General features: G+C 44.0%; 1 protein-coding gene and 1 long non-coding RNA gene across 5 annotated transcripts in view; one reads left to right on the top strand and one right to left on the bottom strand.

The window, feature by feature from the left end:
- Positions 1-16215, top strand: part of LOC141157047 (uncharacterized) — a 168387-nt gene that overhangs the window by 11122 nt on the left and 141050 nt on the right. For all 4 annotated transcript variants that reach the window (XR_012247738.1, XR_012247739.1, XR_012247737.1 and 1 more), the window contains exon 2: positions 715-793. This is a non-coding gene — a long non-coding RNA (uncharacterized lncRNA). The remainder of the gene's footprint in view (positions 1-714; positions 794-16215) is intronic.
- CACHD1 (cache domain containing 1) overlaps positions 621-16215 on the bottom strand; it is a 148906-nt gene continuing 133311 nt past the window's right edge. The window contains exons 17-27 of the mRNA XM_073643817.1: positions 15464-15586; positions 14423-14522; positions 14211-14327; positions 12936-13096; positions 6770-6856; positions 5714-5830; positions 4458-4609; positions 3648-3809; positions 2085-2162; positions 1906-2007; positions 621-1172 (exon numbers count right to left, since the gene is read on the bottom strand). Coding sequence (XP_073499918.1) covers positions 931-1172; positions 1906-2007; positions 2085-2162; positions 3648-3809; positions 4458-4609; positions 5714-5830; positions 6770-6856; positions 12936-13096; positions 14211-14327; positions 14423-14522; positions 15464-15586 — 1441 coding nt within the window. The 3' untranslated portion in view covers positions 621-930. The remainder of the gene's footprint in view (positions 1173-1905; positions 2008-2084; positions 2163-3647; positions 3810-4457; positions 4610-5713; positions 5831-6769; positions 6857-12935; positions 13097-14210; positions 14328-14422; positions 14523-15463; positions 15587-16215) is intronic.

Here is a 16215-nt window from a genome sequence, read left to right as displayed (position 1 = left end):
ACTCAACTTTTTGTGCAAGTTTCTATAATAGCCCCCTAAAAACATCCGGATTGTCAGCGGCATGATAACAAAACAGTAAAGACACAGTGGTTGTAGTGGAGAGAAAAAAAAAAAGTCTTGTTAAACAGTGGTTAAAATCTTAAAAAACATAAAAAATGTTGAAATAAACTGGGCTGCAAATACTACAAGGCGAGACAAGTGACAGAATTCACCCCTCCTGATGAACGGCTGAGATCGCACAAGTCAGCCGCTTATCACTTCCTGATACATTAAAAAAAACAACGAAGATTGTACAGCAACGCGTTTCTTGTTTACTAAACCCCCACCGCAACCCCGCAGAGCCGGAAGGCTAAAATCTATCCCTGGCGTCCAGGGGCTGTAGTGTTCACATCATAGAAGTAGTCTTCCATCAATCCCGGGGGGGAAGGTGTGAGTATCCGACTGCAGCGTCCTCCTCTCATAAGGCAGGCCCAAAACGCATCGGGGAGTGTAAGAATCTGCCATCTTTTAAGTCCTTGACACTTAAAATAAATAGTAGAAAAATAATCCTTTCCTTAAAAATCGAGATGCATTTTTATTTTCTTTATGAAACTATTCACAATTTTCCTCATCGTGATGAGTTTAGTCTTTTTTTTTTTTTTCTATTATTTAAAATATTTTTTTTTTTTATAAAAAAAGAAATATCTTTCTCTGTTTTACGTTATTTCTTTTCAGGCGCAATAAACCCCAAAACGTTGCAGATCCATTTCATGTTGCAGTCGATGTTCCAAGGCAAAAAGATATAACCGGACAGGTCAGTTGAAAGATTTGCATTGTTTGGCGCCATGTATTGTCCCGTACACACGTGGAATTGTAAATGTATGCAGCAGATATGGTGGCGGCAGCAGAGAGGGTCTCGATACAAAAGGAGGGGCACGACCCCAGGGTTCATCAGCACTCTGCGTCTACAGAATGCACGGTGACCGCCGCCTGCAGGTGATGGCTGTGGTGTAACGTCGGGTGGTGGAGTCTATAGTGGTGGTGGAACTTATGGCTCAACAGAGCGGCAGTCTGGGGTGGGGTGTCAGGTTCTAGGTCCTCATCGTGGTTGCCCACGTCCACCCCCGCTGATAATGGGTCATTGTTACATGGGGGGTTTTCGCTGTCTTCCTGCGGACTCATAGTACTGTAGCCTAGAAGACACAGAAATATCATAATTAGAAATGATCATTTTGGACTAGAAGAAAAAACTTAAAGGGATTGTCCTACAAGTACACGATAAAGGTTTTCTTTTTTTTCCCAAAAACAAGTCGTCGTCCCCCATGTGGGAGAAGCGTTACTGAGCATGTGCGACCACTGCTCCATTAACTGTCGCACATGCTCAGTAACGTTTCATTCACATAGAGGACTTTGGGGGTCTCGACAGTCAAATCATTCCGGGTGAAGTGTCCTGTGTATTTAGCAGAATAGGAAGCATGAGAATAATGTATTGCTGGGTGCAAAAAGAGGAAGAGAATATTATTTGGTTACTGCGGCATCTTCCTATCGGTTACAGAAGTGTTTTGCATGACCGCACCCTATATTTAGAAAACAAACAATTTTGTGCAGTAACTAGACAAAAAAAATACTAATAAATCGGTAGCTTGAGAAGGGTCCACTCAATAGGTCAGTACAAAAACCGAGCAGAACGCTCTAAACCATAATCTTTACCCTCAACCCTGCATTAAAAACAATAAGGCCCTTAATTCGGTAGACCCCCACCTATCCATATCCATGGCATTTATTCTGATCCCAGACAACCCCTTTAATACGCCGTGCAGCGAGGCTCAAAACGGCATGTCAAGATCAGTAAGGTGTTTCCATTTATAGGAAGCAAGCAGAGGTCTTGACACAAACTTACAGAGAACCAAACAAGTTTCTCCTTACCGTGATCGCTTTCTGTTCCCGATCGTCCCCAGTATCGCCGCCGCCGCTCCGGGCTGTGTGCGTGTCTTTCAATCACCGCCGCAATGAACCGGGTGTTACTGACTGGAGGAGCAAACAAGTCGTTAGGCCGCTGTACTCACATCTGCAGCCGGCGCAAGACGGACGGGCAAGGTACTCACTGATTCCGCGGTCCTCGTGGCTGTCGTCATCTCGCTCGTCGCGGTCGTTTTCCAGGTTGGACATGCGCACCGACATCTCTGCAGAGAAAAGAGCAGGAGTGAAACAAGTTCAAGGATTTAGGAGTTGTATACTTTTTCTCTCCAGAACTAGCGCCGGGCTGTCGGGTGTGGCAGTATTTATCTTAAAGGGACTAAGTTGCAATACCAGACACCGCCAATGGAGAGGGTGGCGCCTAACTTCTGCGATAACTTATCCCTGGTTGCTCGCAGAAGCTTGCAAGCGACGCCATTTTTTTCCGTTATGAATTTGCCTTTCCGTAGAGACCAAGCATGGCATAGCTGTGCTCTGCTATTTTGTTAGTTTTGCACCACAGCCCCCTAGAGGGGATTACGGCTATGAAAAAATAAGCATAATGCTCCTTGGCTGACCCTGCCACTAAAAGTATAGCTCCCGTTATCAGAATTATGGAACTTCAGTTATTCCATATTTCATATCGGCTCCGGTCGGACTGGGGCTTCGGCTAAAAACTCCCTTTGACATCCCGGGAATCAAGCTCCAACAGTAACGTGTAAATTGATCGCCAGCCTGTGTCTAATCACCCCCTGTTTCTGCCAGGGAGAAAGACCCTCGCATTTTAAATGGGTTTACAAGTCACTTCTACTGTAGATGATAATTTGCAGAGAGACAGATGCTAGACTGTCAGGTATCCTATGACAAAAGGGGGATAAGGGAGGAGTAAGAGGGGCTTGGGAGAAAGACTTCTTAATATCTATGACAGGGGGGAGAAAGAATATTTCCAATATTTCTCAATATTTCCCTGACATTCAACAAAAAATTAATTTGGGTTGTCGCGATTTTCTAAAGCAGAATTGTTCTCTTTTCTGTTGATGGAGGGATTGTTTCCTGGGCATCATTTCTGGAAAGGTGCTGGACCAGGAGGTGAGTATATGTTCCTACATCTTTGGCACTTAAAAAAAGCATTCCAATCTCCAAGATCCTATCCAAATGTGTAAAGGTGTAGTAATATTATTAGCTGATACCTCCAATTAGAAATGTAGTATCGTTGTTCTGATTAGCCATGTCTTTTACCCCATGTGCAGGGTATTGCAGTAGCTTAGGTATCCATGATTACGACCACTCAGTGACAATTAGTTGTTAGTGGTCATAACCATAGATGCTTAAGCGGCTGCAATACCCTGCAGATGGGGTAAGATACATAGCGAATCAGAAGAACTATGCTACATTTCTAATTAGAGGTATTTGCTAATAATATTATTATTATTATACCTACTACATATTGGGATAGGATCTTTGAGATGGGAATACCCCTTAAAGCATTTAAGAAGTTTTTGTCCATTAATGCACAACCCCTTTAACTACGGTAGTTAAAGTTTTTATTAAGAGATCAGGCCGAAAGTAATGCCTATCCCGCCCATGGGCTGAAAGCAAAGTTATATTTTGACCACCTTTGATTCTCAGTCCCCTGATCCCACTGTGACAGGTCAGAAGTTTTTATAACTATATTAACCCTTTAGGATGCAGAACATATAGAAGTTTCTTACCCTGCGCTGCCAGTGGTGACATGTGCTGGTGGCTCCTGCGATGGATCTGATGTCGGTAAGCGTAGACGGCCAGGACTAGCACCATTATACAACCCATTATACCTCCAGCTACTGGCCCAACGGGGGCGCTCTTTATCATATTCAGCGTGATCACCTCGTCACCTGGTGAGGCAACAAGTCAAATCTTGGTTAACAGCTTATAAAATTTGCCACTGTCCATATTCCAGACATGACGGTCTGTTGGAAAAACGTAAAAGAGACTTTACACACAAAACAACCAGCGAATATTTCATTCTACAAGGAAAAAAAATCTAAAGCGCAAACATATCCAAAGCCGGTGTAATTATGTCTCGCCAGGCAGGATGCCTAAACTTCAGCTTGTGCCAAAATTAATAATGAATTCACAAACTGTACAGCAATGGCACAAAAAGGTCATAAAAAGTAACTAAACTTTCCTGATGATTTTTCATATTTTGGAGGCACTTGAATTGCCTGCAGATTGGTGGGAGCCCAGGTACTAAGACCCCCACCGATGGTGCAATAGACCCCTGGGATGTCGCTCCTGTCAGCTGAGCCTTGCACTTCACAGGGGTCTATTATGTGATTGGTGGGGGTCTCAGGACCAGAATCCCGCACCTATCTGCAGGCAAGTGCATGCAAAATATAAAAAGCAATCAAGAAAGTTAACTCTTTAATGCATTCTTTGACAGGATAAAAAAATATATTTTAAGGGTGACTAAACTTATGCAAAAGCCCGACAATACACCCCCCCCCATGATGGGCATTTAATATCATAGGCATACACCTTACCGATAGACCCCAAATCATCAGCATAAGGGCTCTTGGCACCGACAATGCCACCAAAACACTCTTTTTGGAGGGCACAATATGGGCGGTCCAGTTGCGTCTTTCCATCGCTGTCCACCATACACCACTCACAGTCCAGGACGCCAAAGCAATAACTAAAAAAGAAAGAGGAAAATCAGTTCTGACGGTCAGAGGAATAAATGCTCAGCACTTAAGAGTGGATTCTCTTATTTATCTCGGGGTCATTTTTTTTTTTTTTTTATTTTACTCTGCATTTTTCCCAGTCCTCTGAATGCAGCCTGCAGGGTAAAGTATGGAGGTTTTGATTCTGAGAGTTATGACTAGATTTAAGACCAGACGTGTATCTCTGTTATATTGTTTCTTTTACTTATACATTTTTAATTTAGGAAAAAAAAAAAACACACCATGTTCAGCTGTAAAACATACTCTGATTTTATTTTAATGCAAAAGATCTGCTAAGCTTAAAAGTTCAGGTAAAGTGGATGTGATTTTAGGAAAATTCATCCCACTGTGCATCTAAAGTAAAACCAAAGAAATGAGCCGGAGCATAAAAAGGTATAGGCGCAATGTGTAAGAGGACGTTCACACTGGGGCCATTTCACAGACTAAACCCAAGAAGAAAAAAACAACTAAATGAGCATATCACCTGTAAGTAAATAGTACATGTAAATAACAAAGTTCTTAATTAATGCTATTTTGATAAAAAAAAGAATAAAAGCCACCCTCCCGCGACAAGGTGTACCCAATCAGAAGAAGCGGCGGATCTGTCTGTTTTCTGGTGCTTTTCTTTTCCCATCTAAAATTCAAACTGTGTTTTTAAGTGTCATCGTTGCTTTTTTTTTGCATTAAATAAAATGCATTTAAAAGTCAAAGAAACACATAAAAAACAAACAAAGCGGATTATAATTGAGTATTTTGCTGCAACACCTGCAGGAAAACATGCGAGAACACAGCGTTAAGTAGCCGAAAGGTCACATTTTATTTACTAAAAGGACCTTAAATGTAATCTAAAAACCTCCATTCTTTACACTGCAGGCTGTTTGCACAATGGCACAAAATTAAAACATGGTTTTAAGATCCAATTATAAAGTATGTTTAGACTGTAGAAATTCACTCAATTCTTCTGCTCGGTCTCCCTTTTTTCCTACTCTTTTTTTTTTTTTTTTCCATTTTCCTCTTTCCATTCTTTCTTCTCTAGATATATTTATCTATACGTGTCTGTGTATCTATGTACGTACCCACTCTCCATCCTCTGAGAACATCCCGTGTTGACGCACTGGGACAGGGCATCTTGGAGGTTTGGATCTAGGACCGTGAAGGTCATGGGCTCCTGATGAACCTCACAGCTCGGGTTCCTGGAGAGTGAAGCAATAATTACGCATCACACTGGACATTATCACCTAAAGACACATTATAACCCCTTCTATCTAATCCTAAGGCCAAATTCAGATGTCTATATATGCACGGCCATGACCCAAACCCAAAAGCGTCATATGTGCCTATGGGGCTGTTGAGTTGGGGTCAGGAGATCTGCAGCCAGTCCATACACTGACATCTGAATTTGGCCTTAAAGGGGTTGTCCGCCTCTTGGGACAATTTTTATTTTTTACTCAAATGCAAGTAATTAGGGCTAAAAAGAGATACAGATAAAAGCATCACAACCTCTCCCATTGGACCATCAGAATGAGCTCACTTACAGATTCTCAGTTAACCCATTCTGCAGACAACAATAGAACATGAAGCACAGAGGCTATAGAAGGCGAATGGTCCTAAAAATTTTAGTATAATCCAATTAAAAAATGATTTTTAGCATAAAATACACACATTTAAGTAAGAAAAAAAAATAAACAACCATTTTAAGTAGATACAGACCAGTCATAGACTATGGGGCTCACATCACCCTTACCTGAGTGCATGGCAGGTGCTGATATTATCTCATACCCAGATCATTGCATCATAATGGGACCCAAAAAGTTGTAAACTGCATCAATATTTGCTTGGCTTCCCTTCCACGGTCACCTCCACTGCACAATAGTGTTTATGTTGTATATGGACCCCCCTTTTTACAATCACAGGCTTCTCTGCTGTCAATAAGACTGACTTGTGACATGTACTTATCGCCACCTGCTGGTGATGCTGAGCTATAGCGAGAGACCCAATTTTACAGCTTAAATAAAGAATTATCAAGGATGATGTCCTTACTTCTTAGGACAGCCATGAGGTCAGCTTTAAGCAGCCAAATCACAGCGACTTCACCTGTGGAAATTAGAGGATCATCTAGCTCCAGCTCTTACCTGCTCTCAGCATTTGTTAGATTGCCGGTACACTCGTTGACCTCTAGGGGGCACTCACAGGGACATTCACATTCATTTTGCTCCATCCTAAAAGCCAGAAAAATAATAATATACGATCAGCTCCAATCACGGCAAATTCTGCACAGACCAGCAGGACCCCACATAGTCCTCCACACAGTATATTGGGCCTCACATAGTCCTCCATACAGTATAATGGACCCCACATAGTCCTCCATACAGAATAATGGGCCCCACATAGTCCTCCATACAGAATAATGGGCCCCACATAGTCCTCCATACAGAATAATGGGCCCCACATAGTCCTCCATACAGAATAATGGGCCCCACATAGACCTCCATACAGAATAATGGGCCCCACATAGACCTCCATACAGTATAATGGGCCCCACATAGTCCTCCATACAGTATAATGGGCCCCACATAGTCCTCCATACAGTATAATGGGCCCCACATAGACCTCCATACAGAATAATGGGCCCCACATAGTCCTCCATACAGAATAATGGGCCCCACATAGTCCTCCATACAGAATAATGGGCCCCACATAGTCCTCCATACAGAATAATGGGCCCCACATAGTCCTCCATACAGAATAATGGGCCTCACATAGTCCTCCATACAGTATAATGGCCCCACATAGTCCTCCATACAGTATAATGGCCCCACATAGTCCTTCATACAGAATAATGGGCCCCACACAGTCCTCCATACAGAATAATGGGCCCCACATAGTCCTCCATACAGAATAATGGGCCCCACATAGTCCTCCATACAGAATAATGGGCCCCACATAGTCCTTCATACAGTATAATGGGCCCCACATAGTCCTCCATACAGTATAATGGGCCCCATATAGTCCTCCATACAGTATAATGGGCCCCACATAGTCCTCCATACAGTATAATGGGCCCCCCATACAGTATAATGGGCCCCCCATACAGTATAATGGGCCCCCCATACAGTATAATGGGCCCCACATAGTCCTCCATACAGTATAATGGGCCCCACATAGTCCTCCATACAGTATAATGGACCCCATATAGTCCTCCATACAGTATAATGGGCCCCACATAGTCCTCCATACAGTATAATGGGCCCCCCATACAGTATAATGGGCCCCCCATACAGTATAATGGGCCCCACATAGTCCTCCATACAGTATAATGGGCCCCACATAGTCCTCCATACAGTATAATGGGCCCCACATAGTCCTCCATACAGTATAATGGCCCAACATAGTCCTCCATACAGTATAATTGGCCCCACATAGTCCTCCATACAGTATAATGGGCCCAACATAGTCCTCCATACATAATAATGGCCCCACATAGTCCTCCATACAGAATAATGGCCCCACATAGTCCTCCATACAGTATAATGGCCCCACATAGTCCTCCATACAGAATAATGGGTCCCACATAGTCCTCCATACAGTATAATGGGCCCCCCATACAGTATAATGGGCCCCACATAGTCCTCCATACAGTATAATGGCCCCACATAGTCCTCCATACAGTATAATGGGCCCCACATAGTCCTCCATACAGTATAATGGCCCAACATAGTCCTCCATACAGTATAATTGGCCCCACATAGTCCTCCATACAGTATAATTGGCCCCACATAGTCCTCCATACAGTATAATTGGCCCCACATAGTCCTCCATACAGTATAATGGGCCCAACATAGTCCTCCATACAGTATAATGGGCCCCCCATACAGTATAATGGGCCCCACATAGTCCTCCATACAGTATAATGGGCCCCACATAGTCCTCCATACAGTATAATGGGCCCCACATAGTCCTCCATACAGTATAATGGCCCAACATAGTCCTCCATACAGTATAATTGGCCCCACATAGTCCTCCATACAGTATAATTGGCCCCACATAGTCCTCCATACAGTATAATTGGCCCCACATAGTCCTCCATACAGTATAATGGGCCCAACATAGTCCTCCATACAGAATAATGGCCCCACATAGTCCTCCATACAGAATAATGGCCCCACATAGTCCTCCATACAGTATAATGGCCCCACATAGTCCCACATACAGAATAATGGGTCCCACATAGTCCTCCATATAGAATAATGGGCCCCACATAGTCCTCCATACAGAATAATGGCCCCACATAGTCCTCCATACAGTATAATGGGCCCCACATAGTCCTCCATACAGTATAATGGCCCCACATAGTCCTCCATACAGTATAATGGGCCCCACATAGTCCTCCATACAGTATAATGGGCCCCACATAGTCCTCCATACAGAATAATGGACCCCACATAGTCCTCCATACAGAATAATGGGCCCCACATAGTTCTCCATACAGAATAATGGGCCCCACATAGTTCTCCATACAGAATAATGGGCCCCACATAGTCCTCCATACAGAATAATGGGCCCCACATAGTCCTCCATACAGTATAATGGGCCCCACATAGTCCTCCATACAGAATAATGGGCCTCACATAGTCCTCCATACAGTATAATGGGCCCCACATAGTCCTCCATACAGTATAATGGGCCCCACATAGTCCTCCATACAATATAATGGGCTCCACATAGTCCTCCATACAGTATAATGGGCCCCACATAGTCCTCCATACAGTATAATGGGCCCCACATAGTTCTCCATACAGAATAATGGCCCCACATAGTGTTCCATACAGAATAATGGCCCCACATAGTGCTCCATACAGAATAATGGCCCCACATAGTCCTCCATACAGAATAATGGCCCCACATAGTCCTCCATACAGAATAATGGGCCCCACATAGTTCTCCATACAATATAATGGCCCCACATAGTCCTCCATACAGAATAATGGGCCCACATAGTCCTCCATACAGTATAATGAACACCACATAGTCCTCCATACAGAATAATGGCCCCACATAGTCCTCCATACAGTATAATGGGCCCCACATAGTCCTCCATACAGAATAATGGGCCCCACATAGTCCTCCATACAGAATAATGGGCCCCACATAGTCCTCCATACAGAATAATGGGCACCACATAGTCCTCCATACAGTATAATGGGCCCCACATAGACCTCCACACAGTATAATGGCCCCACATAGTCCTCCATACAGAATAATGGGCCCCACATAGTCCTCCATACAGAATAATGGCCCCACATACTCATCCATACAGTATAATGCGCACCACATAGTCCTCCATACAGTATAATGGGCACCACATAGTCCTCCATACAGTATAATGGGCACCACATAGTCCTCCATACAGTATAATGGCCACCACATAGTCCTCCATACAGTATAATGGGCACCACATAGTCCTCCATACAGTATAATGGGCCCCACATAGACCTTCATACAGTATAATGGCCCACATAGTCCTCCATACAGTATAATGGGCCCCACATAGTCCTTCATACAGTATAATGGGCCCCACATAGTCCTCCATACAGTATAATGGGCCCCATATAGTCCTCCATACAGTATAATGGGCCCCACATAGTCCTCCATACAGTATAATGGGCCCCCCATACAGTATAATGGGCCCCACATAGTCCTCCATACAGTATAATGGGCCCCACATAGTCCTCCATACAGTATAATGGGCCCCACATAGTCCTCCATACAGTATAATTGGCCCAACATAGTCCTCCATACAGTATAATGGGCCCAACATAGTCCTCCATACAGAATAATGGCCCCACATAGTCCTCCATACAGAATAATGGCCCCACATAGTCCTCCATACAGTATAATGGCCCCACATAGTCCTCCATACAGAATAATGGGTCCCACATAGTCCTCCATATAGAATAATGGGCCCCACATAGTCCTCCATACAGAATAATGGGCCCCACATAGTCCTCCATACAGTATAATGGCCCCACATAGTCCTCCATACAGAATAATGGCCCCACATAGTCCTCCATACAGTATAATGGGCCCCACATAGTTCTCCATACAGAATAATGGCCCCACATAGTTCTCCATACAGAATAATGGCCCCACATAGTGCTCCATACAGTATAATGGCCCCACATAGTCCTCCATACAGAATAATGGGCCCCACATAGTCCTCCATACAGAATAATGGCCCCACATAGTCCTCCATACAGTATAATGGGCCCCACATAGTCCTCCATACAGTATAATGGGCCCCACATAGTCCTCCATACAGTATAATGGCCCCACATAGTGCTCCATACAGAATAATGGCCCCACATAGTCCTCCATACAGAATAATGGCCCCACATAGTCCTCCATACAGAATAATGGGCCCCACATAGTTCTCCATACAGTATAATGGGCCCCACATAGTTCTCCATACAGAATAATGGGCCCCACATAGTCCTCCATACAGAATAATGAGCCCCACATAGTTCTCCATACAGAATAATGGGCCCCACATAGTCCTCCATACAGAATAATGAGCCCCACATAGTCCTCCATACAGTATAATGGGCCCCACATAGTCCTCCATACAGTATAATGGGCCCCACATAGTCCTCCATACAGTATAATGGGCCCCACATAGTCCTCCATACAGTATAATGGGCCCCACATAGTCCTCCATACAGTATAATGGGCCCCACATAGTCCTCCATACAGTATAATGGGCCCCACATAGTCCTCCATACAGTATAATGGGCTCCACATAGTCCTCCATACAGTATAATGGGCCCCACATAGTCCTCCATACAGTATAATGGGCCCCACATAGTGCTCCATACAGAATAATGGCCCCACATAGTGCTCCATACAGAATAATGGCCCCACATAGTCCTCCATACAGAATAATGGCCCCACATAGTCCTCCATACAGAGTAATGGGCCCCACATAGTTCTCCATACAATATAATGGGCCCCACATAGTCCTCCATACAGAATAATGGGCCCACATAGTCCTCCATACACTATAATGAACACCACATAGTCCTCCATACAGAATAATGGCCCCACATAGTCCTCCATACAGAATAATGGGCCCCACATAGTCCTCCATACAGAATAATGGGCCCCACATAGTCCTCCATACAGAATAATGGGCCCCACATAGTCCTCCATACAGAATAATGGCCCCACATAGTCCTCCATACAGTATAATGGGCACCACATAGTCCTCCATACAGTATAATGGGCACCACATAGTCCTCCATACAGTATAATGGGCCCCACATAGACCTCCATACAGTATAATGGCCCCACATAGTCCTCCATACAGAATAATGGGCCCCACATAGTCCTCCATACAGAATAATGGGCCCCACATAGTCCTCCATACAGAATAATGGGCCCCACATAGTCCTCCATACAGAATAATGGCCCCACATACTCCTCCATACAGAATAATGGGCACCACATAGTTCTCCATACAGTATAATGGGCCCCACATAGACCTCCATACAGTATAATGGCCCCACATAGTCCTCCATACAGTATAATGGTCCCACATAGTCCTCCATACACAATAATGGCCTCACATAGCCCTCCATACAGAATAATGGCCCCACATAGTCCTCCATACAGTATAATGGTCCCACATAGTCCTCCATACAGTATAATGGCCCCACATAGTCCTTCATGCTGTATAATGGCCCCACATAGTGCTCTATTCAGTATAATGGGCACCACATAGTCCTCCATACAGAATAATGGCCTCACATAGGGGTGGTGGTTCTGCTGTCACGGGCCAAATATAAATCACCCTGAGGTCCAGACTATGACATGTATGGTCTAAGTCAAACATAAACTGCATTTAAGAATTGTATAACTAAATGTTACACAATTTCCGAAGATCTCTGCTTGCTGTCAGTGAACGGGAACGTTCTTGTGCACAACCGTTACAGACCCAACACTAAACAGCTGAGGGTTTGTTATGTCTGGAGCCTCAGAACTTTGGATGGATACATTTTACCTAGACCGATACATTGTAGCAAATGATCAGAAGAGGGGAGAGATTTGTGCTGCTTGTAGAGGATTGATCAGACTGGTCACAATTATAACAAACCCGCAGCTGTGAGACGTATCAGGCCGGTAACAATGTTCAGCCACTGGATGCAGAACACTTGACTGTTCACATTTTCGGGCAGCAAGCAGAGATCTTGAAAATGCAAAGAATTAACATAGCGAGTGTTTAGCAGTTGTACTGCGTCCTACCGGTGACAGTTCAGGCACAGTCGGTCCACCATGCTGCAGGCACAGAAGGCCAGAGAATCGCAGGTCTCGTTCACGATCCCCATAAACGCGTTGGTTCCAGGGATCCTCGTCAGACGGTATTTCGAGCAGTGGCTGCCATGGACAAGATTGGTCAGATCCCCCTACAAAAAAAAGTAACAATATGGTTGTATGAATGAATTGTACAGAGTATGGAATCCTTCCGGGGTCAGGTCGGAATAGACGGGTAGCTGCAGAACATTGCATATCCCCGCCTGCAGATTCCCTGCTCGCTCCAGTGCATTATGGAAGTGCTGTACATGCAATTTCCTAATAAAATCATAACGCTCCATTAACTGCGAACATTGTGGATACAGAGCAGTGATCCACTAAAGACTTGCAAAACGACAACTCCCAACATATTCAGCGTTGCCATTTGTGCAATTTTCTAATAGGGACATGTAGCATCAGCTCCAAATCTACACTTGAGGTGCTAACATTATGGGTATAGTGCAAAACTACAACTCCCAACATGATCAAGGAATTTCCATCTATGCAATTACCTAAAATTCAGCTTCTCTTTCAAATCTACGAGCTAAGTGTTATCACTGTGATCATCAGCAGCTGCTGCTGCAAAACTACAACTCCCAACATGCTGAGGGAATTGCCATCTATGCAACTTCTTAACATTAAGCTTCTCTTCCAAATCTAAGAGCGAAGTGTTATCATTGTGATCATCTGCAGCTGCTGCAAAACTACAACTCCCAGCATTGTGGGTAAAGAGAATTAGTGACCCATAGCAGCAGCTACTGCAAAACTACTACTCCCAGCATACCCAATAAAGGGCTATTTATACCATTTCCTAACAGGGATGTGTAGTTTTACCTCCAAATCTACTCCTGTTTGTTCAGCAGATACAGAGCCGTGATCCTCAACACCTGCTTTAAAACTACAATTTCCAGCATTGCCCTGACAGCCTTTGGCTAAGAAACCATGCTGGGAATAGTAGTTTTGCACCAGCCAGAGAGGCGCAGATGGGGCCCATAGATTCTGAGTAAGAATTTTCAATATAATTTGTGCCACATATTAACTTTTCCATTCTCTGTCGCTTCGTGGATATTTTTGAATCCTTTTGGAGCCGTGCGCCATTGTCTGAGGATTTTAGGGAAAAAAAGAGGTCAGGAGACACAGCGCCGCTGTCGCCTGCATGCCGATAATGAGCCCGAGACGCTCATTATCCCAGAAAGTCCGCGACTAGATGAAAAGAGGACAACTCACCGCGAGGCTGGTATTAAACTTGTAGAATCGCTGCACGGTTCTGTCGCTGAAGCTGTTGCACAGGTTCTTCTTCACGAAGTTGGGGTGGTTGAGGATGTCGTTGGCAACGAGAGGTTCCTGGGAAGAATTAATGAAAAAAAAAAAAAATTGTGAGCTCCTAAGATATCCAATTACTGCACCCTAGTAGTGGAGGATGGGGGGAGTTGTGGTACCTTGTGAGTGATGTGCTGCTGCTCCACTGGAGCGTGGCCTTTCGGGTCAATGAGTGTTGGATGCGCCACCAGGTAACCTCTGTCCTCCATGATAAAGCACCTACCAAAGTAACCGGGAGCAGTCAGAATATGGGAGGATGGGCGAGAAGGAATTCTTTAATGATCAGTTCAGTTTTGCTAATAGTATCCCACGCATGGGTGACCGAGCCCTGGGAATGCAGAGGCCCCAGGAAAGAAAAAAAAAAAAGCAGAAGCAAAAGGACAGGACATAAGGCAAAATCTCCTGAATAACAGGACTGCAAATCCTATCAACAAAGAAAAAAGTTTTGCAACTTTTTAATTCACTTTGTGCTTTGATTCCTCACGGTTTTCAAGATCTCCGCTAGCGGTAGGTGAATGTGATCACTTATTTATGCTGCAAAGCCGTCCTGACCAGATGCCAATACTCATGTTGGGATCAGGAGAGGTTTTTATTTTCTGAATGTAAAACAAATGAAGGTTCACAATGAATCACAGCAAGAAGAGATCTTTTAGATCGGACGACACAAAAAAATGTTTTTTTTTTAATTCCTTTATTTTTAACCCGAAAAAAAGGTGCTTTTAATTTCTATTCTTTTAATATTTTTAAAAACTTTATATTTCTTACGTTACAGTGTATTTTTGAGTCCCCATAGGGGATTTGAACCTGCAATTATTTTGTTTGCTCCATATCCTGCAATATTTCAGCAGCAAAAATCAGTCTCCTACGAGAATAATAAACTGGCTGCCATGAAAATCTAATCTGTCTCCCGCGATGGGCACCGAACGGCTGAGCCGCAGGGATGCTGCAATGCCGCAGTCAGTGTTGGACAGTGGCATTTTAGGGGTTAAACATAAGCGATCAGGGCTAGCTCCAGTCACTGCTGTTAGATGCAGTTGCCGGGAGTATAACACAGCCAGCACCTGTCCTGCACGGCTCAGCTCCGGAGTCCTTATGCTACGTCAGGCAGCAGAAAAGGGGTTAAGGGATAGTGCAGAATACCCTCCCTCCAGGGGTCATACCTTATTTTATTGCCGCCATCTTGATTACACACTGGAAGCAGCTCCATGAGGACTTTGTAAAAGTACCGCAGGGTAAAGTCGATGCCCATTACAGCGACTGTGTGACCAGAGGAGACCTGGAAACTGAAGGATCCAAAACGTCAGTGGATAAACAATACAGGCAGGTTAAGCTGACGCCATCAATTTTTTTACCCTCCTTTTCCATTCTTTAAATGCAGCCTGCAGTGTAAAGAATGGAGGTTTTCATCCTGGATGCCAAAATTACTCTGTCCTTGTATATACGTAATCACTTGGTTTTCCCCTAGTATTCTAATATACAGGTGCATCTAAATAAATTAGAATATCATCAAAAAGTTAATTTCAGTTCTTCAATGCAAAAAATGAAACTCATATTATATAGAGTCATTACACACAGAGTGATCTATTTCAAGTGTTTATTTCTGTTAATGTTGATGATTATGACTTACAGCCAATGAAAACACAAAAGTCATTATCTCTGTAAATTAGAATAATTAACAAAAAACACCTGCAAAGGTTTCCTAAGAGTTTAAAAAGGTCCCTTAGTCTGTTTCAGTAGGCTCCAAAACCATGGGGAAGACTGCTGACTTGACAGATGTCCAGAAGGCAGTCACTGATACACTCCACAAGATCCCAGAGTCTGGAGGAAGAGTGGAGAGGCCACAATCCAAACTGCTTGAGGTCTAGTGTGAAGTTTCCACAATCAGTGATGGTTTGGGGGGCCATGTCATCTG

This window comes from Phyllobates terribilis, unplaced genomic scaffold (genome assembly GCF_046119375.1).
Source record: "Phyllobates terribilis strain yellow unplaced genomic scaffold, ASM4611937v1 Scaffold_8__6_contigs__length_399053987, whole genome shotgun sequence".
NCBI lineage: Eukaryota > Metazoa > Chordata > Amphibia > Anura > Dendrobatidae > Phyllobates > Phyllobates terribilis.
This window is presented reverse-complemented; position numbering and strand designations above follow the sequence as displayed.